We start from the raw sequence: 27,225 nt of genomic DNA on the forward strand, positions 1-27,225 counted from the left end.
ATTTTCTCCCTCTTTCCCCCCCCACCCAATAACCTCTTAATCATGAATGGAGTGACATTGATCAAGATTCATTGTATTCTTTTTTTTCTCTATCAAATGTGGTTTTTATTCAACTGACAGTCATTGTATTCTTTTGCTGCTTTGTGGAATGGCAACTTTTCCACTGAACATAGCAAATAAAATTGTGTATTTGTGAAAGAGAAAGGAGGGAAGGAAGGAAGGAAGGAAGCAAGCAAGCAAGCAAGCAAGCAAGGAAGGAAGGAAGGAAGGAAAAAATCTTCGGTGGCCATGGATCCATTTCAGAGTATAACCTTTGCGGATCCTTTGTCCAGGAAAACAAGTCCCTGTCAGTCTGTGCCCTTTTCCTGGCCCCAGCATCAGGAGCCGCCTCCGGGGGGGCCAAGCAGGGGGCCCGGAACACAGTTTCCGACCTTTGTTGTGCTCCGGGCTATGAACGGACAGGAACGAACCAGGGACAGAACGGAAGCTAGCGTGGGGCGGGGAGTGGGGACGAGGGAGGGAGAGGGGGACGAATTTGGCGGACGGACCGCCTGTTCCGGTTGTCCTTGCAGGTCCCTGTGGTTTATCCGCGATGCTCCGGCGGGTGTGTGCGTGCCGGCCTCGGCTCCCCATCTCCCGCCGCGCTCCAAGCCCCGCCACCCCCGAGACTCCGGCCGCTTCGATGGCGCCGCTCGCCGCCCCGCCGGGAACATCCAGGTAGCGCCTTGCGGCGGTGCGGGCCCGCAGGTGTGCGGGCACCGCGGCCTGGTCGGGTGCGCGGGGTTAGACTCCCCGAGCAGGACCTTAGGAGCCACGGCGGCGTCCGGGCGAGGGAAGGGAGGTCGTCCTGGAGAGGACCGGTGACTGGGCCCGGGTCCCGGCGCGCGGGGCCCGCGGCCTGGTGGTCTGCGGTCCCACCCTTGCGGAGTTTCTTCCCGCGCGCGGCGTTTCTCCAGTTAGTCAGGCTCCGCAGCCGGAAGGTTATTGTGATGGTCTCCCTCCTCCCTCCTTCATTCTTTCCTGTACGCGCATGATGACGAGGAAAAACCTACTTCAGCCGGGAGCCGCTGGCGCACACCTGTCATCCCTCCCACTCCGGACGCTGAGCGCCCACAATCGTGGCTCACCAAAGCCAGGCCGCGCAGCAAAGTCCGTGAGACTTTTTTTTTTTTTTTTTAAATTTCCAGTTAACTACCAAAAAGCTAAACGTGGAGATGTGGCCCAGGTGGTAGAATGCTAGCCTTGAGAAAAAGAAGAAAGAAAAAAAAGCTTCAGGGACAGCGCCTAGGCCTTAAGTTCAGGCCCCAATACGGTCACCGAAAAATAAAAAAGACTATATTCCAGCAAGTAGTAGAAAATGCCTGTATACGTTAGTTTTGAGAAGAAGTGCTGCGGTCTGCCTAAAGGTACGATCATTGTTCCTATACCCAAATCTGGCTGCTCACTGTACTTCAGACCAATTAAGTCAAGAGACGAGTGTTGAGAGAAGGGAGTTCATTTTACCCCCCTCCCCTCCGCCAAAAAAAAAAAAAAAAAGCTTGTTAATCAAGAAAGTAGAGGATGCTTGTCCAAAGCTTATCTTGCTAATTTAGGAGACCTATTCTATAGGTGATGAGTGATGACAGCCTGGTGGGTGTCTTTTCACAGGAAGAGAAGTTGGGTTTTTTTAATAAGTTTTTTTTTATTGTGAAAATACTGTACAGAGGGGTTACAATCACATAAGCAAGGTAATGAGTACATTTCTTATCAAGGATTGTTGCCTCCTCCTTTGTTTTTCCCCTACCATCTCTTCCCTCCCATCTCCACAACTACTTCCCCCCCAACTTGCCTAAATTGTAAAGTTTGTTTTTCCACATAACGTCTTGTACATCTCATTGGGTCCACCTGTATCCCTATTTAAACAATTTGTTTTTTCCCTATATTAAGTGAAGTAAGCCAGGCTCAAAGAAACATAGGTCCCATGGTTTCCCTTATTTGCAATAACTAGTATATATTTGAGACAAGCAGAAAAGGTCAGATAAGATGATGTTAAGCGAAATGAACCCCAAGATAAGGACACAAGTGGTTTTTTCTTTCTTGCTATTGTTTCTAACATATTTATAAGGTACGATGTGATTTTTTTTTTGTTCTTCCCCCATGGTATAACCCCTGTTTTTACTTTATTTGATGAGGAGAAGGTTTGCAGTCAAGTACCTACCTAATCCTAGTTGCCTGGTCAAGAGATGCTTTTCAGTTATACACATCTCAAGAACAAATATCATTTCCCTGGATAATTCTTGTCACTATTTTGTTCATGTGTAGTTCCTAACTTATTACACAATGGACAGGTTATAGGGGGTAATTGTCCACACTTTTTTTGCTGATTGCCAAACTTATGGCAGTGAAAGGAGACTTCACCTGATGATTAGGAAAAGCAATGGTCAGGTGAGGTTAAAGAGGAAATCTCTTGAGGGTATGGTTGGGATTGGAAAAGATGGGGGAACAATGGAAGGTGTGATATTGTTCAAGATACATTGTAATTATAATAGGACATATTGAACTGAAACCACTTGTACAACTACTTAAAAAAAATTTTAAAAATTACTTTAAAAAATGAGGAAATTAAACACATGAGGAAATGTTCATCATCCCTGGTGGTGAAGGAAATGCAAATAAAGACAACCCTGAGATACCACCTTACCCCAGTCAGAATGTCCCACATCCACAAATCAGCCAACGACAAATGCTGGAGGGGATGTGGAGAAAGAGGAACCCTATTACACTGCTGGTGGGAATGTACACTTATACAACCACTTTGGAAAGCAGTCTGGAGGGTCCTTAGAAAGCTAAAGATTGACCTCCCTTACGACCCAGTCATACCACTTCTAGGCATCTACCCTGAACAACAGGAACCAATATACAAGGACACGTGCACCTCCATGTTTATTGCAGCACTGTTCGCAATAGCTAGGATATGGAAACAACCTAGGTGCCCCACCACAGATGAATGGATCCAAAAATTGTGGTATCTATACACAATGGAATATTATGCAGCCATTAGAAATGACAAAATAATGGCATTTGCAGGGAAATGGATGGAGCTAGAAGGAATCATGTTGAGCGAGGTAAGCCAAGAACGAAGAGACAAACGGTCCATGGTCTCCCTGATAAGTGGATGCTAAATCCAAAATGTTAGGTGATACGACAAAACTAACAGGACTTAAGAAACAAAGAACTCCCGCTCATCTGGTTGAACCACTACTAAATATCCTCATGCTGCTGATCACAAATATGGTATATAACATGTGAACACTGTTATATATTACAGACTGTGGTAGACAATTTGCTCCAGGGAAGTTAGAATGAACTTGTGACTTTGAAATTATGTAATCATTTAATCACAATCAAAAAAAAAAAAAAAAAAAGAACCTCGGGGAAGGGAGGGAGGGGATGGTAGGGGGAAAACAATGGAGGGGGTAACAATGTTCAAGAGGAAGTGTACTCATAACCTCACTCATGTAACTGTAACCCTCTGTATAGTAGCTTTACAATAAAAAAAAAAAAAAAATGAGGAAATTAGATCTCAGGTTCCACCTTACATTTTTAGTTCTTTTTTTTTTTTGGTCCGGTCATGGGGCCTGAACACTGTCCCTTTCAGCTCGCGCTCTACCACTTGAGCCACAGCGCCACTTCCGGCTTTTTTCTTTTTGCTTATGTGGTGCTAAGGAATCGAACCCGAGGCCTCATGCATGCAAGGCAAGCGCTCTACCACTCAGCCACCTTCCCAGCCCCCTGATGTTTGTATTGAACTCTGGGGTAAGTGGAAGGAGGCAACAATCTTAGGAGTATCATTAGTCCCAGGAGGCTAGTATATCAGTGCACCTGTACCTATTTGTGGTATACTATGTGGCTTAGGCCTCAGGAATTCTGAGCTACATGACCACAGATAAGTCACTTCCTTTTCTGTGACATGAGGATAATGCCTATTTCACAGATCTGATATGGGTATGAGAAAAAATACATAGATGTACGTTGTGTTCACAAAGCTAGAGGTATAATATATGCTAACTTATGGCAAATTGCTTATGTTATAGTCAGTAATCAAAAGCATTTAAAAATGGAAAGTGTTTGAACTAAAATTTTGTAAATTACATTCTTTTTCAGGTATTGCTGTATTGTTTTATATTGTCCTCCTCATTTTTCCCCTCTAATCCATCTTTCTAGGACAGAAATTATTCAGAGATATTTGGGGACTAGCAGCATGATCTGTAGCAAGAAAGATAAGTCTGCTTCCACCAGTGAGACGTCTAAGACTTCAGAGAGCAAAGACAAAATCAAGGAGAACATCAAAAAAGACTTGCTAGGCATTATCAAGGACATGAAAGTTGAACTGAAGACAGTACATGTTAAAACAACAAAGCCACCCAGCAGGAAACCTCATAAAAGTTTAGACACTACAGTTAGAAAACTCCAAAGACCTACAGAAGATGCTTCAGTGGAGAGGTAAATGAAATTGCAACTTGAATATTCTTTTTTTTTTTTTCTTTCTTACCAAGATACTGTACAGAGGGGTTACAGTTAACATCAGTAAGGTGATAAGTACATTTCTTGTCAAGCAGTGTTACCCCCTCCTTTGTTTTTCTTCTACCCCTTCCCTTCACCCGCCCCCCCAAAGTTATAAAGTTCATAGTCTCATTGTTGCAATGGTTGTCCTATGTCCTTGTTTCAACATTTTTTTATTCCCCTTCCCCTCACCAAATTAGACAAATGCATATACAAGATGCAGTGTACCAAAATGGGTGACAAAATACAGTGACAGCAGGTATATACCATAGGAGGAAGAACATTAAAAAAAAAAAATCACATAGTACATTAAAAACAGCGACAACAGGGCTGGGAAGGTGGCTCAGTGGTAGAGCACTTGCCTTTTGTGCATGAGGCCCTGGGTTCAATTCCTCAGCACCACATAAGCAGAAAAAGCTGGAAGTGGCAATGTGGCTCAAGTGCTAGAGCGCTAGCCTTGAGCTGAAGAGCTGAGGGACAGGGCCCAGGCCCAGAGTTCAGGCCCCACGACTGGCAAAAAAAAAAAAAAACCAGCAACAACAAAGAAAAACCTCTTGTGTCCATATCTTGGGGTTCATTTTGCTTAGCATCATCTTTTTTTTTTTTAGTGAAAGGTAATCAGCTTATCAACAGATACACTAGTGATTATTTGAGGAATGTTATCATTTCATATTTATGTCATAACAGGTCATCTGTATACAATCTAGAGAAATTATCTGAGGATTCTAACATTCTTTGTTTTATTGGCTGGTCCCGGGGCTTGAACTCAGGGCCTAGGCTCTGTCCCTGAGCCTCTCTGCTCTACCACTTGAGCTACAGTGCCACTTCCAGCTTTTGCTGTTTGTGTGGTGCTGAGGAATCAAATCCAGGGCTTTATGCATGCTAGGCAAGTACTCTACCACTAAACCACATCCCCAGCCCCTCTAACATTTTCTTATGCTATTTAGTTGCCCTTTAAACTGTTAACTGTGTCATGCACATCTTGTTTTGGAGGTCTCATTATGACAGGAAAAGACTTCTTTAACATTTTCTTTTTCAGTATTCCTTCCAGCCAGGCACTGGTGGCTGGCTACTCAAGAGATAGAGATCAGGAGGATGGTCATTTGAGGCCAGCTGAAGTAAAATGTTTCTGAGACCACCATCTCCACCAACAGCTGGGTGCAGTGACACATCTGTCATCCCAACTATGTGGATAGCATAAGAAGGGGATCACGGTCCAGGCTGGTCTGGTCAAAAAATGAGACTCTATCTCAAAACCAGAGCCCAAAAAGGCTGAAGGTATGGCTTGAATAGTAGAGAGACTTGCTAGCAAGTACCAAACCCTGAGTTCATAACCTATCCTGCCCCTCCCATCCTTCTGAGCTGAGCACAGTGGTGCATACCTAATCCAGTCCATTGGAGGCTAAGGTAGCAAGCTCATAAGTTTGAGGCTTGCCTGGGTTAGACTTTGTCTCAAAAAGTAAAAAACCTTGCTTCTGGAGTAGAGTTCAGCATGTTGATTACAACTTTTTTGTTGTTGTTGTTGTTTTTGTTTTTGTAGGTTGTGGGGCCTGAACTCTGGGCCTGGGCGCTGTCCCTCAGCTCTTCAGCTCAAGGGTGAAGCGCTCTACCACTTGAGCCACAGTGCTACTTCTGGCTTTTTCTGTTTATATAGTGCTGAGGAATCAAACCCAGGACCTCATGCATGCAAGGCAAGCACTCTGCCACTGAGCCACCTTCCTTCCCAGCCTGATTACAACTGTTTTATATGACTTTTTTTTTTTTTTTTGGTCAGTCATGGGGCTTGAACTCTAGGCACGGGCACTATCCCTGAGCTCTTCAGCTCAAGGTGAGCACTCTACAACTTAAGCCAGAGTGCCACTTCCGGTTAATTGCAAATAAGAGTCTCAGGGACTCTCTTGCCCAGGCTGGCTTTGAACTGTGATCCTCAGATCTCAGCCTCTTGAGTAGCTAGGATTACAGGTGTAAGCCACCGGCGCCTGGTATATAACTTTTTTTAATCAGGAATTCATGTTTTCTTTCTTCTATGCTTTCTTTTTTTCCAGTGCACTATAATAGTGCTTATCAACATATCTAACTTATCTGATTCTGAGCGCAATCAGCAATAGTGTTGTATTACTGCTTAAGTAGGTTTTTATTTTAGTGGAATGTAAAATATTCTTTGTAAATAGACAATATCATCTATTCGAGTAATAAGGTTTGTAACTTTAGGATCTCTATCACTGAACGTTTACCAGAAGACATACTAGAGGTTCTTGTGTTCCAAAATGATTTAACATTTTTTGGAACTTCTTACTTTTTACTTTCTATCAGAAGTTCTGCTAGGGGCTGGGAAGTTGGCTCAGTGGTAGAGCGCTTGCCTTGCATGCATAAGGCCCTGGATTCCATTCCTCAGCACCACATAAGCTGAAAAAAGCCGGAAGTGGTATTGTGGAAGAGTGCTACCCTTGAGCTGAAGAGCTGAGAGACAGTGCCTGGGCCCAGAGTTCAGGCCCCGAGAGTTTAAAAAAAAAAAAAAAAAGGCTCCCCTGGAATGCATAGTTGGGTGGAAGGCAGTGAGTTCATTCAAATAGGGAGTACTGAATTCCATGTTTGGTCCAGCCTCACAAGATATGGAATGTCCCTTTTCGCCCATTCTGTCCATTCTGTTCCCTCAGGGAACTGAGAAGAGAAATATGGGTGCCAGTATGGCACTGAAAATGTTGCTCTCTTCCCGAAAACTAAACACATCACACCTGATAACCATAGAAAACCAGCTGGATTATAGGCAGTGTGGTCAGCACAAAATTGACCCATAGAGGGCACCATATTAAGACTTGCCCCAGACCACTGAAGGAACCCTAGAAATCGCTTGTGGCTTTGATGTAAGAACTGTCCACTATAATGGGGCCATAAACCATTCAGCCTCCTGGCTTGCATGGAGCAGCCCTCTGTCTCTACTCTCGCATGACTGTGAAAAATGTCACCTGTATGAGTGCTACAAGGACATTTGCTGAGAGGACACTCTGAGAGGCTGTTGTACCAGCTGCTGTAGGTCTTTTATCTTCCTAACAGCCTGGGTCAGGTATGGCTGGGACAGCCTTGGAGAGCTGAGTGTTGAGTGGATGTAGCACGACCAAAATTTCTGCTTTCATTTTCTCCTAATGAAGAAACTACCTGCCCTAAACAACCAGTAAGAAAGGAGACTCACTGTTACTTGATCCTTAGATTGTTTGGGGGGTTTTGCTGGTATAAGTGCTACAATTAACATTGTTTCATCAGCAAATTTTCTTTGACATTATATCTCAGTCGGAGTCCAAAGTCCTGGAGATACAACACTGAACAAAACATAGTCCGTGCTTCCTAACTTAACATGGGAGAAGCCAGGGGGTAGCACTCACCTGTAATCCCATCACCTGGGAGACTGGAAAGGATTGAGAATCTGAAACCACCTGAACTACATAGCAAGTTATAGGCCAGACTTTTTTTTTTTCTCAAAACAAAACAACAAAAACGGGTGAAGAAGTGGTAAGAAGTAATGTGGGAAAGGGGGATATACTTAGGCCTGGATGTACTATGTCAGATAAACAGATGAAGAACAACAAAGATGGAACTGGAGAGTGCTATTTTTAAGGATGATTAAGGAAAAGCTCTGATTAACATTTTAGCCCAAGTTCAAAATACAGCTAGGAATGATATGGACAGATTCTAAGATTGTTTCTGGACAGAAGTAGAATGGCTTATGTCCTGAGTGCAAAGTATGCTGTTTTGCTCAAATTCCACATTCTTTTCTTAAGACAAAATTCCTAAGAAGTGAGATTACTGGACTGGGCGCCGGTGGCTCATGCCTGTAATCTTAGCTACTCAGGAGGCTGAGATCTGAGGATTGCGGTTCAAAGCCAGCACAGGCAGGAAAGACCGTGAGAGTCCTACCTCCAATAAACCACCAGAAAACTGGAAGTGGTGCTGTAGTTCAAGTGGTAGAGTGCTCGCCTTGAGCTAAAGAGCTGAGGGACAACGCCCAGGCCCAGAGTTCAAACCCCACGAACTACAAGAAGAAAAAAAAAAGTGGGATTATTGGGTTACGATATGGGCATGTATTTACAAATTTTAATGTCACCAAGTTGCTTGCCAAAAGCTTTGCACAATGAGATTTCCTTTCCTGAAATTGTATGTCATGGTTTATTTTGAAGAAATTCAGAGAGTATAAAGGGATGAAAGGTACAAGTATTTGTAAAATAATCTGAAATACCGGAGAATAGATAGTTAAAATGATAAAGATTCTAATCTGTGCTTCTTGCACAGACTAGAGTAAAAGTTAATTATTTTCAATAACAGAATCTCTCCCATGATTTTTATTGGGCCATCTCAAATTGCAAACCCTGAGGCCGTGCAGGGCTCTAGACTGAGTACTTGCCTGCCTATCTTGCATACTTGAGTCAAAACTTCCACCTTAAAATGTGAAAATGAAGTTAGGAAGTTATGAAAGGAATACAGTGACATGGGTGAGGTTTAAGCAGTATTCGTAGATCAAGAGTTTTGAAAGTAGAACTTTCTTTGACTCATTGTTATATTTCCCCCCACATTTCTATTTTTCTTTTCTGATCTTCCAAAAGATCAGATTAAAGTCCTGATAAAGTCCGTCTAATCTTTATCCAGAAGTTTTAAGAATTTGGAGACTCTAGTCTTCATTCAGGTAGCACAGTACTTAAAGTGGAACAATAGCTGGGTGCTGGTGGCTCACGCCTTTAATTCTAGCTACTCAATAGGTTGAGATCTGAGAACTGCAGTTCAAAGCTAGCAGGCAGAAAAGTACTGTGAGACTCTAATCTCCAATTAACCTTTAGCAAAAGAGCTCAGGGACTGCACCTAGGCCCTGAGTTCAAACCCCAGGACCCCCCCCCCCCAAAAAAAAAAAAAACCCAACAACTATAATGATACAGAGAAAGTTAGCAGGCTCCTGTGCAAGGGTGACATGCAAATTTTTGAGTTATCCTCTATTTAAAAAAATAATTTGGGGCTGGGAAGGTGGCTCAGTGGTAGAGTGTTTGTCTCGCATGCATGAGGCCCTGGGTTCCATTCCTCAGCACCACATAAGCAGGAATAAGCTGGAAGTGGTGCTGTGGCTCAAATGGTAGAGTGCTAGCCTAGAGCTGAAGAGCTGAGGGACAGTGCCCAGACCCAGAGTTCAGGCCCCATGACTGACAAACACACACACATACACACACACACACACACACACACACAAAAATAATAATTTGGAAACTTTAATTGCAAAGTAGGTAACAGATCCTATAGAAATCTAAGTGTAATTAGACGTTCATTTGCATCTTATTAAATTGCAATTCTTGGCTAAAAAAATATGTCATTTTCAGGTTTGTTCATGTGCTTCAGGAGTATATTCATTTACACTTTAATGTTTCAAAGTATATCTAAAACCCATGTCTAAAGCTGGGTATGGAAGCATACACTTGTAGTCCCTGCCTTCAGAAATTGTCCAAGATATCCTCCCCACTTCATTTTACTTGTCACTAAACTAGGCACATAAGCATCATTCCTCTTCTTTATTTCCTATTTCTTCATTTTCTTTTCCAGAAGCAAGTCCCTGAATCTGGAGTTGGTGGCAGCTGCATCTGCTGTTGCAGAGTCCCTTCCCTTTGACAAGAAGATGACCAAGTCAGAGCTGCTCCGGCAGCTCCAGCAGCACGAGGCAGACACAAGGGCACAGAAAGCTGGAGAGAAACGTAAAATTAGGTCAGTGGTTCACATAGTTGTGACAGTAATGGTTAAACCTAAAGTAGGCCCTTTTCACATAGCTGGTGAGCGATATGTGTTGCATTTGTATTTTACATCTGAAATGCCCCAGAAACAAGTTTAGCAGTTTTTTTTAAACCTCTATATTAAGTAAGATATAGGATTAAGAAACCAACTCAATGACTATGACTCTACTTTTATTTTAGGAAGTTATGAAGCTTCTAGCCCCTAAAAAAAGTTCAGAGTAATGGTATTAAAATAAACAAGCCAGGCACCGGTTGCTCATACCTGTAATCCTAGCTACTCACGAGGCTAAGTTCTGAGGATCACAGTTGGAAGCCAACCTCGGCAGGAAAATTCATGATACTCTTACCTGCAATTAACCACCCAAATAGCCAGAAGTAAAGCTGTTCCTCAAGTGGTAGAGCACCAGCAGAAAATAAAAAAAAATTCATGGACGGTAGTCAGGCCCTGAGTTAAAACCCCAGGACTGACACAAAAAAATAAGTAAATAAAGGAGCTAATAACAAAATAGCTTATGTGAGAAAATAGTTTCTAGTTATGCACTGTTGACTATAGACCTGTTTCCTTCCCTTCTCTTCGTGTGGAGCTGGGCTATTTCCACACCGCACCTTTTTTCTTCATGCCCACTTGTACTTAGCTGACCAAAGACCAGAAAGCAGTGCCAATGCTTTGTTTAGGATGTGATCTAAATCAGCCATCCTCAGTGGCATTTGTTCCAAGTTATCTCAGGAAGGTAAAGAACAAATTTAGATACCTGCACTGCTAGTCAAAGGCCCCTTTTGTGTTTTCAACAGATACAATAGTGAACAGATCTTATTTGTTACTTATGTAGATGATAAGAACATAGATATGATTGTATTTTAACTTATATTTTTATGCTATGTTAGTGCATAAAAGTGAAATGAGTATTAAATTGTTCGTCTCCTGTTTAAGAAAAGTGCCTTACTGTTGCATAGCTAAGATTTCTAATATACTTGATGTTTTGTTATTTCAGTTTCAGTAACATAATATCAGAAATGAAAGTTGTCAGAAAACCTACAGCTAGAGTTAGAACAAGACCGGAGCATCAGATTCAGTTTGATGAAGAATCTGAGAATTATCTTGGTAAGAAGAACACAGCTGATCTTAAAAACAGGTATTCAAGCTTTGCGGCCTATTGGGCTTCATTTGTTTGGCTTGTTTCTACATTAGCTGAGGATTTGCTGCATACCTTATACCTGGTATTGCCGATGGGTTGTCTGAGCATTGTGGGTGCCTGTACATTTGTCTTCCCACCTCTGTACCATTTCCTGCAAAGGGAAAGATACTCTGACTTTTTTTTTGGGGGGGGGGGGCCTGGTCATGGGGCCTGAACTCTGGGCTTGGGCGCTGTCCCTCAGCTCTTCAGCTCAAGGCTAGTGCTCTACCACTTGAGCCACAGCGCCACTTCCGGCTTTTTTCTTTTTGCTTATGTGGTGCTGAGGATTCGAACTCAGGGCCTCAGGCATGCAAGGCAAGCGCTCTACCACTGAGCCACCTTCCCAGCCCTACTCTGACTTTTATATTACCACATTTCCCTAAACCGTATATTGGAATGGATCCTACCTCACATTTACTTATGCTGTCTAGGGATCCCTGAATTTGAATGAATATTACTGACTGAATTTGGAACAAATGAATATTTTGCAAGAAGCATTAGGTTGTCATTCCTGAGAATGTTCCTACCACTGAATTTTTTTTAAATTTTTATTTATTTTTTATTGTGAAAATACTGTACAGAGGGGCTACAATTACATGGGCAAGATAATGAGTACATTTCTTATCAAGCATTGTAACCTCCTCCTTTGTTTCCCCTTCCCATCCCTTCCCATCCTCCCCCCGCTCCCCCCAACCACTGAATATTTATATGCCCTCTGCATCTCTATACATGGTCACCTTTTATAGCTTAGAGGAAGAGTTTATCATCCAAAACAAAGTATGTGTTGCCTTGACAATGTGAAATTCTTAGGGTTTGAAACTGCCATAATCGTTTGTAAATGGAAAGTTGTTCTGTACTTACATGAAGCTTCTGTGCTTTCTTTTATGCCTAACAAGTGACAGTTGGGAAGAAGGAACCAGATATTTGACATGCTCTGAAAAAAAACTGACTTGTTTTTAAACACAAGATACACTCTAAAGTATTTATAATATGTTGCACAGTCCATGGATTCTATTTTAAGTAAAAACTCCGGCACTTGACTTACTCTTTCTGGGTATTACTGATTTGTGCAGGAAAATTGGAAAAGGTAGTCAGCATTTAACTCAAGTTCAAGAAGTTAACACGGGCTGGGAAGGTGGCTCAGTGGTAGAGTGCTTGCCTTTTGAGCATGAGGCCCTGGGTTCAATTCCTCAGCACCACAGAAGCAGAAAAAGCTGAAGTGGCTCTGTGGCTCAAGTTGTAGGGTGCTAGCCTTGAGCTGAAGAGCTGAGGGACAGAGTTAAAGCCCCAGAGTTAAAGCCCCATGGCCAACAAAATAATTTTTTTTAAAGTTAACACTGACTTTGGATAATTATTTGAATTTTTAAAGTGACTTAGTGTCTGGCATATTATTGAAAGTATATTTAAGGCCCAAGAACATGTAAGTGAACCATTGTCTTTCCACGATTCTTGTGACTACTTCTGTACAGTGTATCATAACATTATTATTTGCAGTGCTGAGATCACATCCTGGAGTTTATGCTTATAACTTGATTTTTAACCTTAGCATAGTGTAATTAAAAATTAAAAAATATCTAGGTGCCATTTGCTCACATCTGTAATTCCAGCTACTTAGGAGGCTGAAATTTGAGAATCGTGGTTTAAATGTAGCCTGAGCAGGAAAGTCCGTCAGACTCTGATCTCCAATTAACCACAAAAGGGCTAGAAGTGGAGCTATGGCTCAAGTAGGCCCAGGGACAGCACCTAGGTTCTGAGTTCAAGCCTCAGGATTCGCACACACACACATACACACCAAAAAATAAAAAAAAATATATTGCATATTTTTTCTCATAGGTGGAATTTAGACTTACAATGATGATGGTAGTAGTGATAAGGATGGGACACGAGTATGAAAGGGGGCTACAGCCAAGGGGACAGAAGATTGGTTGTGAGAGTGTACTTGGTTGTGAAGATCCAAGTATGTTACACACATGTGCATCTATATCTGGAGATACAGATATATATGAAGGTAGCAAAAGCAGGGATGAAGTAGGGGATTAATAGGAGTGTAATAGAGGAGTGACCTGTTTTAAAGTACACTGTACACATCCATGGCATCACAATGAAAACCTCTGTATTCTAACTGTAAAAAAAGAGCTTTAAGTCTCCAAGGGATAAAGAAGGCAGCCTGTGCTTGGGGGTAGTGTCTCAAAGAAAGGCTCAGGATGGAGCTCAGAAGTAGAGTGCTTACCCTGCATGCTCCAGGCACTGAGTTCAATCCCTAGCACTGCAAACAAAGAAAGAAAAAATAGAGCATCTGCAAGGAGAAACTTTAAAAGGTAGGAAAGTGGATTCTGTGTGTACTGTGTTGAAGAGGTGTGTAAAGGGGTTACAGGGAAGCAGCGGGGAGATAACTTAAGTTGTCTAAGGCTACAGTGACTGAGGCAGAATTTGTTGCAGTTGCAGCCTGAGAAAAAACCCAGGTGTGAACTGATCTAGTTAGGCAGAGGTGTGAGTAGTAAAGTGTAAACTTTGGAGTCACTCTGGCTTGCCTTGGAGTCTTGGCCCTGCCACGGACTGACTTTGTGACTAAAGCCTCGATCAGCATACCAAAAGTGATACCCAGCTTAAATATTTTCCTTGAAGAGCACGGAAAAAAAATGTATGTGAGCTCTGTAATACAGAGTATGTGCTCCACAATCGGCATCCCTTTCCTCTTTTTACATTCCTCTGAAGTTCCATACTCCACCAAGTGGAGTATTCCATAGTCATGAGTTACTTCATTCTATCATCCTGTTTACCTAATTTGCCAGCGAGTATATATTTGCTAGGGAAAAGAAAATAAGCCAGTGAGAATAGTTCTAAGCAGATAAGCCTATGTTTACAAATATAGGGAACTTGCTAGGGGAAAACTTCCATGTTATGATGTTACTTAATCTCATTCTAATATATTATTTGCATTTTTTTTCCAGTTTTACTTAGTGGACAAAATCAATTTGATCTAGAAAAGAAGTTCTTGGGCTGGGAATGTGGCTTAGTGGTAGAATGCTTGCCTAGCATGCATGAAGCCCTGGGTTTAATTCCTTAGTACCACATAAGCAGCAAAAGCCAGAAGTGGAGGTGTGGCTCAAGTGGGAGAGTGCTAGTCTTGAGCCAAAGAAGTTCAGGGACAGTGCTCAGGCCCTGAGTTCAAGTCCCAGGACTGACAAAAAACAACAACAACAAAAGAAGTTCTTTTAAAAACCATTCTCCCATGTATAAACTGGTCTTTAATCTGGCCACTGTTTTGTTCAAGTAAATATGTGAATCACTGCATAAAGCATTTGATAAAGCATACCAGTAAAAGTTACCTATTAATTCTTGTCACGTCCATTTCAGTGGTTAATTGGAAATAGTTATCTAAAAAGAAGTTAGTTATTTTTAAGCCGTGGAATGATTATAAAAGAGAATGCTTGGGCTGGGAAGGTGGCTCAGTGGTAGAGTGCTTGCCTTGCATGCATGAGGCCCTGGGTTCAATTTCTCAGCATCACATAAGCAGAAAATAAAAAAGATGGAAGTGGCGCTGTGGCTCAAATGGTAGAGCGCTAGCCTTGAGCTGAAGAGCTGAGGGACAGCGCCCAGGCCCAGAGTTCAGGCCCCACGACCGGACTCTTCCCCCCCCCCCCCCCCCCCCCCCGCAAAAAAAAAAGAGAGAACGCTTAGATTTATCTGTGCAGCCTTTTATAACTTGTAATTAAACATTGCATAATTTTCTGCCCTTAAAGACAAATGGTGACTTCATCAGTTTCTATTTTAGCAAAGTTTGTAGTTTTCCACTGTACTAAGTTCTCTGAAACTTTGATATGAAAAGGATCAAATAAAAATCACGGAAAAAACTAAGCTTACTTAAAAAGTGAGGGAATTTGCAAATTAAATCTTTATGACTGATTTGTTATATCCTGAAACAAAAATTCAAGGTGCTATGTTCCTGTTTTTATAAAGTTAAGAGTCCTAAAAACTTGGCTAATTTAACTTAAATGTCTGATATGGATCAGTAATTTCTGTATAGACTATTTTATATCATTTTTTTCTCATGAACAGTTTATTGACAATTTATAAATATAATCACTAAAACATTTTATTTTAATTTTTAGTCTGCAGAAAAATTTATTCGTGGGAAAGAGACTTAATATTTTTGACGAAAAGACATTTTCTGAAGAAGCATCTGAAGCAGGTTTGTTAAAAGTACTGTTCCTCCAGTGGAGAAATGTCTGTCTCTCAAAGATGTTTTTGGTGGTGTGATTGGGTAGTGGTTGGGAATAGCCGGTTTAGGAATGCAGCTGTTGCGGTTGTTAATCCTGATCATACCTGGAAATGTTATAATCTGTGGACTCACAGGAGGTCAGGATTCCCAGCTGAACCATCCAGAGGTACATAGGAACTAGTAATTTACAGTAGTAATTTAGGTTAGAACGTTAGTAATCATCTGCCATTGGAGTGTACCCTTTGTGCTCTTATATCATGATAAATAAACTGTGGTTCCTGGTTAGGAGTGCTCACTATTTTGAAGAGAAAATGGCATTTATAGAAGTAATGGTGAGATGGTTAGGCCTTACTCAGAAGATAGGAAGAAAAACAGTCAGGGAATGTAGCAAGTATGTAGTGTTTTGTTTTGTTTGGTTCTAGTCTTAAGGCTTGAACTTAGATCCTAGGTGCTATCCCTGAGCATTTTTGTGTTGTGTGTCCCGGTCCAGGGCCTTGAGCTCGGCCTGGGTGCTTGCTGTCTATGAGCTTTTTGCTCCAGGCTAGTGCTCCACCATTTGAGCCACAGCTTCACTTCTAGCTTTTTGCTAGTTAATTGGAGATAAGAGTCTCACAGAGTTTCCTGCCTGGGCTGATTTCAAACCAGAATCCTTAGATCTCAGCTTCTTGAGTAGCTAGGATTACAGACATGAGCCATCAGTACTTGGTTTGGAGTTTTGGTTTCTATTTTAAGTCTAACCAAAAGAGAAGTGTTCTTTGCTTAACATTCAATTTGTTTTCCTGATAGAGGAATACAAGTGGCTTCTAGCTTTTATACAGTATACATTTGTGAAGAATGGAGGTTGGTTTTTGGAATTCCGTATAAACAATACTGTTATGCAAGTATAAATAATACTGTTGTGCATGAAGTTAGGTGTCCTGGGAAAGCCTCTGTTGGCTCATTTAATCTTATTACCACTGACTAATATAAACATCTCCTGTTCAATAAACTCAAGTGACTTACAAATCATAAGAAATAGTTATCATAATGTTAAGTCCTTTGCAAACAAAATGAGCCATAAAATACACGTCCATGGAGTGCTGTGAAGCGGAACTGAAGGGAGGCCCGCCTCGAAGAGCGGTTGTTGTCAGAGCAGCTGCTGTGGGCATCTCAGCAAGACAAAAGAGACATTGGGTTCTTGAAGGAGCCAGCCGAGTTTTTAAAGTTTCAAACGTCAGTTTTCTAAAACTCAAATTAGCTAGCAAGGAAACTGAAGTTTATGTCTTTTATAAATAACACACAATTTATGTAGTAACCATTCTACTCTACATTACTCTATTCTAATAAGCTATTTTGTGTGGCTTTAAAAAAAAAAAAAAATATATATATATATATATATATATATATTTTTTTTTTTTTTTTTTTTTTTTTTTCCAGTCTTGGGATTTGAACTCAGGGGCTGGGCACTGCCTCTCAACTTCTTTCACTCAAGGCCAGCACTCTACCACTTGAGCCACAGCGCCACTTCCAGCTTTTGCTGTTTATGTGTAACTGAGGAATCGAACCCAGGGCTTCATACATGCAAACGCTCAACCACCAAGCTACATTCCCAGCCCAAGAATGTCTTTTGTTCTTGATTATACAAACCTATTAGACTAGAGAGTGTGAGAGTATGGTTCTGCATGCCTTTTACTCCACCCTTGGAGAGGCTTGGGATCATGATTTAGAGACCAGACTATACCTGTATAGTAAGACTGTCTAAAACAATAACAAGGGCTGGGAAGGTAGCTCAGTGGTAGCATGCTTGCTTTGCATGCATGAGGTCCTGGGTTCGATTCCTCAGCACCACATAAGCAGAAAAAGCTGGAAGTGGTGCTGTGGCTCAAGTGGTACAGCGTTAGCCTTGAGCTGAAGAGCTGAGGGACAGTGCCCAGGCCCAGAGTTCAGGCCCCACGGCTGACCCCCGAAAAAAAAACAAAAAACAAAAAAACTAAGAAAACCCCCACATGACCAAAAAATCCACTTTGATAAATTTTTGTGTGAATATGTTATCTTTTCTCTTTGGGCAAATGCTGAGTGAAATGCCTGTGTTGGACCACAGGTATATTCTTTTTTTTTTTTTTTTTTTTTGTCAATCATGGGGCCTGGGAGCTGTCCTTGAGCTCTTCAGTTCAAGGAGAGTGCGCTACCACTCTAGCCACAGCATCACTTCTGGTTTTCTGGTGGTTTATTAGAGAAAAGTCTCAGGGACTTTCCTGCCTGGGCTGGCTTTGAACCACAATCCTCAGATCTCAGCCTCCTGAATAGCTAGGATAACAGGCATGAGCCACTGGTGCCCGGCTTGCAAGTATATTCTTAACTTCTTAAGAAACTATCAGGCTGGGAATGTGGCTTAGTGGTAGAGTGCTTGCCCAGCATGCATGAAGCTCTGGGTTCAATTCCTCACTACCACATAAACAGAAGAAGCCAGAAGTAGTACTGTGGCTCAAGTGGTAGAGTACTAGCCTTGAGCAAAAGAAAGCTTAGAGACAGTACCCAGGCCCTGAGTTCAAGCCCCAGGACTAGCAAAAAAAAAAAAATAATGAAGAAAGAAGCTATCAAACTGTTTTTTCAGTGTCCTTGTATGTGGCTGGTAAGAATATGACTCATTCCTAAAAGACTTAAATTTCAAAAGTAAATAATGAAGCTTGTAGCATGGTAACATGGTACTAGAGAGCCACTATATTATCTTACTCATAGAGTTGGTTATGAAAATTATATTGATATACCACAGCATTCAGTATCCCTTAGATTCTGTTTCCTTTTCTTGTGCTGGTACTTGAGCTTTTCCTTCATTCTTTTCCACTCAAGGTGGGTGTTCTACCAATTGAGCCATACCTTCACTTTCTGCTTTGTGCTGTTTAACAAGGTTCAAAACCAGTCCAGGAAGACAAAAATCTGAGATTTTTATCTTCCAGGACTGGTTTTGAACCTTGATCCTCAGATCTCAGCCTCTTGAGTAGCTAGAATTTATAAGAGTGAGCCATAACTGCCCAGCCCTTTAGTATTTTTGTTGTTCAGTTAGCTTAACTACTTTGGTCTTTAGTAGTAATATTACATCAGTGATAAATTTTGACAGACTAAAAATTAACATTCTGAACTATAAGCATCAGGATCACATTTATAAAAGATATTCAACCTGGGCACCTGTGGCTCATACCTATAATCCTAGTTACTTAATAGGCTGAAATACAAGGATCATGGTTCAGAACCAGCCTGGGCAGCAGAGTCTGTGAGACTCTATTTTCCGATTAACTATCAGAAAACTGGAGTGGCACTGTGGCTCAAAGTGGTAGAGTACTAACCTTGAGCAAAAAAGCTCAGAACAGTGCCCACGCCCTGAGTTCAAGCCCCATGATTAAAAAAAAAAAGGTACATTTCACAATCATAAATAAAAATGCATTGTTTTTCCTTCCCAGTAAAAAATAATAAGTACTTGGCATTGCAGTGCTATGAAAGCTAAGGTTTCCAGTTGGGTGCCAGTGGTTCATGCCTGTAATCCTAGCTACTCAAGAGACTAAGATCTGAGGATAATTTGAAGCAAACCTGGATGGGAAAGTCCATGAAACTTACCTCCACATTGACCAGCAAAATGTCAGTAATGGAGCTGTAGCTCAAGTGGCAGAGCTCCAGCTTTGAGCAAAAAAGCTAAGGCATAGCACCCAGGTCCCAAGTTCCAAGCACCAGTACTAGCACGTAAATGTATGCACACGTGTGCTTGCACATGCCCATGCGTACACAGCCAGAATTAAGATTTGCCATTATTGTAGTCTTTATATATTTTTTTCTTTTACAATTTTAGTTCTCATTGTATACTGTTTAATTAGGAATATCAAGATTTACAAATAGATTCTCACTTCCAAGTTGATAACATCTTTAAGAAGAAAGACATTTATGTTGCCTTGTGCTTACTTAAAGTTTTTTTTATGACACAGAGACATCGCCTTCCCTTTGGGAGATAGAATTTGCGAAGCAGTTAGCCACAGTAAATGAACAGCCCTTTCAGAATGGGTTTGAAGAGATGATCCAGTGGACCAAGGAGGGCAAGTTATGGGAGTTCCCAATCAACAATGAGGCAGGTAAGTGCTACCTTCAGATGTTTCCAACATGTAGATATTTCTGAAAGATGTTACATTTTACAATATAGAGATTTATGAGTCTCAAAACATTGTAGATAGCTTTATGATGTCAGCAAATTAATGCTGTTTTGCTCTCAGGGGCTAGAACTCAAGGCTTGCTAAGTAGTGCTCTATCCCTTGAGCCATTCCTCAAACCCCAACAATGTTTTATTTAAGGATAAAAGGATGAAGGATTACAAATCAAAGTTTCTAGTTGCAAGTGGGACGTTTCTTGGTGTGTTTTCTAATATATACAGCATTAGATTTGAAATTATTGTTCAATTTTGGAGAATGTTGCAACTCTTAGATTCTTTTCTTTTTTTTTCTTTTTTTATTTTTTTCCAGTCAGTCATGGGGCTTGAACTCTGGGCTTGGGTACTATCCTGAGTTGTTCAGTTCAAGGCAATTGCTCTATCACTTGAGCCATAGCTCCACTTCCTGTTTTCTGGTAGGTAATTGGAGATAAAGAGTTTCACAGACTTCCATGCCCGAGCTGGCTTTGAACCACAATCTTTAGATCTCAGCCTCCTGAGTAGCTAAGATTACAGGTGTAAGCCACTGACACCTGGCTGTAACTCTTAGATTCTCATAGTGGTGTTTTAACTTCATAAACCATTGCCTTAAGGTGATGCAAGGTACTTGTGTAAGCTGCTGAATGCAAGTTGGGAGGGCTAGGCACTGTGGCTCACACCTAGAGTCCCATCTACTCTGGAGGACTGCAGCTCAAGGCCATCCCCAGCAATAAGTTAGTAAGGCCTCATCTCAACCAATAAAGCTGGGCATGATGGTGGATAAAATTTGACTTTTGAGGAAGTTTTAAGGTCTATTTTTTGTTCTGTTTTTTTTTTTTTTTTTTGCCAGTCATGGGGCCTGAACTCTGGGCCTGGGCTCTGTCCCTCAGCTCTTCAGCTCAAGGCTAGTGCTATACCACTGGAACCACAGCGCCACTTCCGGCTTTTTCTGCTTATGTGGTGCTGAGGAATCAAACCCAGGGTCTCGTGCATGCGAGGCAAGCACTCTACCACTGAGCCACCTTCCCAGCCCAGTTTTAAGGTCTAAAAAAGAGATGTTTAAATCAAGTTGGGAAATTTTATTTTTTGTCAATTGCAAGACTTAAACTTAAGGGTCTGGATACTGTCCCTGATCATCTTTGTGGTCAAGGCTAGTGGTCTACACTTGAGCCACAGAATCACTTCCAGTTTTTGAGTGATTAATTGGAAATAACAGTCTCATGGACTTTTTTCCCCAGGCCAGCTTTGAACGTGATTCTCAGATTTGAGCCTCCTGAGTAGCTAGTATTACAGGTGTGAGCCAGTGTCACCCAGTGGGGGGACATAATTTTAACAAGATAATTTTGAAAAGTGCCACATATGCCGTACATGTTTTTGGGTTAATGTCTGTAAGTATGTAAAGCAAGGTGTCTCATTCCAGCTCCTTAAGCAATGCTTATCCAAAGGAAACAGGAAACTCATAGATCACTGCTCAGTACAAACTTGGAAACCTATGAATACTTTAGGAGACTGGCTTTGTAACCTGGAGCTTCCATACTTTGATGCAAAACTTGATGCTGTTGGAGAAAGATGTTTTGTCTATAGTGGCTCACTGTGTCATTTGAGACATAATAAAGAAAATGACACAGTGATACATCCTGTTGTTCACATTTTACTTCCTGGGTTGTGTTTTTCCCAAGAATAAAAAATTACATCTCATTAGCAACTAATGCTTCTATACTTTGGATGCTTAGTTTGGGATACATATTTTGTTTTTGAGGGTTTTTTTTTTCATTGGTCGTGGGGCTTGACTTCTGGGCTTGGGTGCTGTCCTTCAGGCCTTCAGCTCAAGACAAGTGATCTAGCACTTTAGCCACAGTGCCACTTCCGGTTTTCTGGTGGTTTATTGGAGATTAGAGTCTCACAAACTTTCCTGCCTGGGCTGGCTTTGAACCCCAATCCTCAGATCTCAACCTCCTGAGTAGCTAGGATTACAGGTGTGAGCCATGGGCACCCAGCTTGGTTAGATATTTTTGTCTGTAGTTAATCTTTATAAAAAAAAAACCCCTAGAACCTATTTTTTTAACCTTCATATTATTCCTAAGGAAACTTAACACTCGGAGAAGTTAATTTGCCAGAAATTAGAGTTATTAAATTTGTGATTAAACCTAGGTCTACCTCCAAGGTTTATGCCTTCATGTTATATGTTATCTTGTTGATATTAAATCTGTGATTTAGGCTTCACATTCAACATTATAATGTGACTTATTTTGTCTTGTTTTCTAGGTTTTGATGATGATGGTTCAGAATTTCATGAGCATGTATTTCTGGATAAGTACCTTGAAGGTTTTCCAAAACAAGGTCCCATCCGCCACTTCATGGAGCTGGTGACGTGTGGCCTTTCTAAAAACCCATATCTGAGTGTTAAACAGAAGGTTGAACACATAGAGTGGTTTAGAAATTATTTCAATGAAAAAAGGGACATTCTAAAAGAAAATAACATACAGATCAATTAATATCATGGAATTTTTTTCAAGCTGTGAAAAGGTGGACATTATAATAAATAAAAATTTACTAGAAATTTTTGTTATTATTCCTAATTTGACTAGTATAAATGTTGAAATTTTTTTGAAAAAGTATGATGGTACCTAAAAAATATTCCTGAGAAAAAAGCCAGCGTTTAAAGCTTCAAAACTATTATCTAATGGACTGGGGACATGACTCAAGTGGGAAAGCACTTAGTTTGTGCAAGGCTCTGGACCCATTCCTTAACCCCAAAACAAACAAACAAAATTCCACCCAAAATTAGGAACAAATTTTAGACAATCCTCCTAACATTTTTCATTCAGTGACCATACTTCTTTGAAATTCAGTAAGTTAGCCATATCTCAAATGGCAACAGAGTACTTGTTTACATTTTCCCACTTTTCATTACTATGATAGACTATGTGAAGCCAGCAAGCTTTATAAGGAGAAAAGGTTGTTTAGCTCCTATTTTAAGGCTTCAAGTCCAAATGGCATAGTATAAGTCCCATCTTGAATGAAGAACATGTAAGATCTCATCTCAAAACAGGAAACCAAATGGGTGGTGTCCCACCATCCTTTCTGAGTGCACACCCATAATGCCCTAAGGGCCTCCTGCCACCAAGGGCCACTCAGAGGCCCATTCTTCCTCACATGAGACTTTGGGGTACTGCTAGAATGTGGAAACAACAAGTAGAGAAGCGTCTCCTCAGGCGAGTCACATTTCCACCTTCCCTGCAGTAGGCTGTCCCTGGCCAGCACTGTCTTGGGAATGGCTACAACAATAAATTTTCCAGGATCATTACAGTCCTGAACAAAATGGTTCTGTTCATAATAATCCAGGGATTGGTGACTTAGGCCATTTCTGGTTCTGACTTTGACAATACCTGAGGTCTTCAAGAGGTCCAGAACAGGCCAAGCACACATGACTCATGCCTGTAATCCTAGCTTCACAGGAAGCTGAGGTAGCATAGCCGTTTAAGGCCAGCTCTGGCCAGAAAACCTGTGAGAATCTTATCTCAACAAACTATCCCAAAAGCCAGAAATGGAGCTATGGTTTAAGTGATAGAATGCTAGCCTTGAGCAAGAAAAGGTCAGGGACAGTGCCAAGGTCCTGAGTTCAAGGCCCAGGACTGGCACCAAAAAAAGGGGGTGGGAGAGATCTAAAAGAAAAGGGGAGAGTACTACGGTGTGCATGTCATGTCTGACTGCTGAAGGCGTAGATGGGAAGGAGTTTAATATGTCCTTACGTGAAGTTTCTGATTTGATATATTGAATTTTACCAGTGATGGATGTTATTTATTGCTATGTAAGATCAAGAGATTTAAGTGATAAACGGAGTTCTTCATCAAGCTTCCTGAAGTATTAAAAAAAAATCACAAATCTGGATATTGACGGCTCATGCCTATAACCACAACTACTCAGGAATCTGAGATTTGAGGATCAAGGTTCAAAACCAGCCAGGGCAGAAAGTCCATGACACTCTTATCACCAACTACCATAAAGCCAGAAGTGGACCTGTGGTTCAATTTGGTAGAGTGTTAAGAAAAAAATAAGCTCAGCGACAGCACCCAGGCCTTGAATTCAAACCCTAGGACCTGCACACACACACACACCCAAAAAAAGGCAAAAAGGACTTGGAGGTATGGTTCCACCAGAGTACCTAAAGCCCTGAGTTCAAACCCCAGTACTGCCTAAATAAGAAAGAGGCTCATAGGAAAGAACTGAGTGTACGTGTGTTGAGGAGGGAAGGGCATCTCATGCTGTAACATAGATTGACCCCAAGGCAAGATGGAGAGAATAATAGGGACAGTTCGCCCACAATCTCCATTGTGCACCACCATACTAAGATCCAAGTTCACTTTGACTTCAAATCAAATATAGATACACATATCTCTATTTACATTTGCATTTCAGGCATCCCTCTTCCAAGAGACCTCTGTCCCTCTCCTGGACTCCTGTGCACAGTAAGTTGTCATTGTACCTGCCAAATGTGGGGTCTTTTTTTTTTTTTTTTGCCAGTCCTGGGACTTGAACTCAGGACCTGAGCACTGTTCCTGAGCTTCTGTTGCTCAAGGCTAGCACTCTACCACCTGAGCCACAGCACTATTTCCATCTTTTTCTGTGTATGTGGTACTGAGGAATCGAACCCAGGGCTTCATGCATGCTAGGCAAGCACTCTACCACTAAGCCACATTCCCCAGTCCCAAATGTGGCTTCTTTATTCCTGCATTTCTATGTCCAGCATAGACGGTTATGGACTTTACAACATAAACCACTCATTTGAACTCCCCTGGCATTAGAGTCTTAGCCAAGATTCTGGGGTTCCTTGGTAGGAAGAGAGCTTGTAGATACAGTTTTTGAGTGGAAGATGTTTTTTAAACTTGGATCAGAGAAAAGGGGCTTATTTACGCTCACTGCAAATGAACACTCCCTCCATGGTGAACATACGAAGCAATGAACCTAGTGTAAGCTGGGCACTGGTGGCCCACGCCTGTAATTTTAACAACTCAGGAAGGAGGCTGAGATCAGGATCGTGGTTCAAAGCCAGCTTGGGCAAGAAAGTCCATGGCACTGTTACCTTAATTAACCATCAGAAAGTCAGAAGTGGCACTGTAGCTCAAAATGGTAGAGTGCTAGCCTTTAGTGAAAAAGCTCAGGGACAGCATACAGGCCATGACTTCAAGCCCAATGACTGAACAAAACAAAACAACAAACAAACCAGCAATTCCTATGAATTTGTCACCTAAAGAATTTACTTATTTTTGTATCACCTTAGAGTTGTTGCAGATATCTCAACATAGTTTATACTCATTCCCACTTCCAAATTATATTAATTATACCTGCCACAAGATCTTGTTACTTAATGTGTCAATAAAAGAACAATTTTTATTGTTGCACCACATGTTTAAAATATTTTGGTAACTATACTGCAACATAATTGGCTTCTTTTTAATCCTGTGTATTTTCTTTTATGTATTTAAGAAAATGATTTCAATGCCAGGCTATGCTCGCTCACAACTATAATCCTAGCTACTTAGGAGGCTGAGATCTGAGGATGTGACTCAAAGCCGGACCAGGCAGAAATGTCCCCATGGGACTCTTATTTCCAATTAACCACTCAAAAACCAGAATTGCAGCTGTGGCACAAAGTGGTTAGAGTGCTAGCCTTGAGCTAAAAAGCTCAAGGACAGCACACAGTCTTATAACCAACACAGAAAGAAAAAAGAGAAGTGGGCTGGGAATGTGGCTTAGTGGTAGTGCTTGCCTGATTCCTCAGCACCACATACACAGAAAAATGCAGAAGTGTCACTATGGGTCATATGGTAGAGTGCTAGCCTTGAGCAAAAGCAGCTCAGGGATAGTGCTCAAGCCTTGAGTTCAAGCCCCAGAAATGCCCCCCCCGCAAAAAAAATCCACTATTATTATTCCGAGAGGGAGTCCACAAATTTCAGACTATCAAAAGATTCAGTGGTACAAGGGATTTAAAACCTCCCCTGCCCAGGAGAGTAGCAGACACAGCCTTTCTTTTACCACTTATGTGAAAGAGGATTGTGACGTAATGGCAGGAGTGAAGGCCTGACCCTCTCTCTGTCAACTTGTGTCACCTTTTCCTCTCTCTATCCCCCCAAGGTCATTCTGAACTATTCCCACACTGAGAGAATTCTCTTAGGTGAGCACAAAAGCATTGTACACATTTCCACAAGAACAGCCATAAAAAGGTATTTTGTGGAGACAGATCCACAAAATACCTTTTTTGCCCCCTGATAACTCTCTTCTCACAAGAGTAAAACATATCAACTCGAGTATTTTCTCTCTTAATCCTCTGCTAGTCATACAACAAAACCCGGTAGTTCTCAGTCATTTGAGTTTCACAGTGTTTAGGGGGTCTGTATGGTGATTCACTTTCAACTACTTTAGTATGACTAGTCCCCAATGTGTGGGCAAATAGATTAGCTTTAATCTACACCCTAGGGGCTGTTCCCATTTGAAGAACTCTAATTAGGCATTCACACTGTAGGGGAATTAGTGAGCAATTGAAGTACCCTAATCAGAAATTCATTTTCTAGAGGGGGTTACATAAGGACTTCAGATCCATAATTGATTTATAAATGAAGTTTGGAATTTGCCTCAAAATAAGCTGGAAAGGGCAAAGGGCAGATAGAGATGTGAAGAGAATGGCCATGGGTTAGTAACTACTGAATGTGGCCAGTGAGAACTGCTGGGTAATGAGCTCAGCATATCTGTATTGTGTATATCTTCAAAACTTTCTCTTATTTCCAGACACTGGTGGCTCATATCTATAATCCTAGCTACTCAGGAGGCTGAGTTCTGAGGATTGTGGTTTGAAACCAGCCTAGTAAGACAAATCCAAGACACTCTTATCTCCAATTAATCAGCAAAAAGCTGAAAGTGGAGGTGTGGATCAAGTGGAAGAGCACCAAGTTCGAGCAGAAAAAGCCAAGTGACAATGTGAGGCCCTGAATTCAAGCCCTAGTACTGACAAATACCTCTCCACACCTGTTGTATAAATGATTTTAATATGTAAATATATATTTATATATAAATATATTAACTATTTTAATATATTATTATTATTGCAGTCTATGCCAGAGTTTCTGTCTAAAGATAATGGATTAAACACATGCCATCCACTGCTCATTTAAATGACAATAAAAGAACATTAAATGACAGTATAAGGATGAAGGCATGAAGCACCTGGGTACTGGTAACATGCCTATAATCCCTGCTACCTAGGAGACATTTCAAGACCAGTCCAGGCAAAAAAGTCCCAGAGTCTCCATCTCCAAAACAATTGTGGAAAAAACAAAACAAAGCCAGGCGAGAGGCATGGCTCAAGTGGTAGAATGCTCCCTG

At 41.4% G+C, this 27,225-nt stretch overlaps 1 protein-coding gene across 1 annotated transcript; it reads left to right on the plus strand.

Moving 5' to 3' along the window:
• The first annotated feature begins 540 nt into the window (after positions 1–540).
• On the plus strand, positions 541–26,289 carry LOC122112509 (28S ribosomal protein S31, mitochondrial-like). Its single transcript, XM_042685306.1, has 8 exons — positions 541–717; positions 4,204–4,482; positions 10,117–10,275; positions 11,294–11,434; positions 15,589–15,668; positions 19,652–19,795; positions 22,111–22,363; positions 26,278–26,289. Exons 1-7 carry the CDS (start codon positions 593–595, stop codon positions 22,338–22,340), a joined length of 1,158 nt encoding a protein of 385 aa, XP_042541240.1. The 5' UTR covers positions 541–592; the 3' UTR covers positions 22,341–22,363; positions 26,278–26,289.
• Positions 26,290–27,225: the final 936 nt, after the last annotated feature.

Source organism: Dipodomys spectabilis, unplaced genomic scaffold (assembly GCF_019054845.1).
Source record: "Dipodomys spectabilis isolate Male_0828 unplaced genomic scaffold, ASM1905484v1 ptg000095l, whole genome shotgun sequence".
NCBI classification, from domain to species: Eukaryota; Metazoa; Chordata; class Mammalia; order Rodentia; family Heteromyidae; genus Dipodomys; species Dipodomys spectabilis.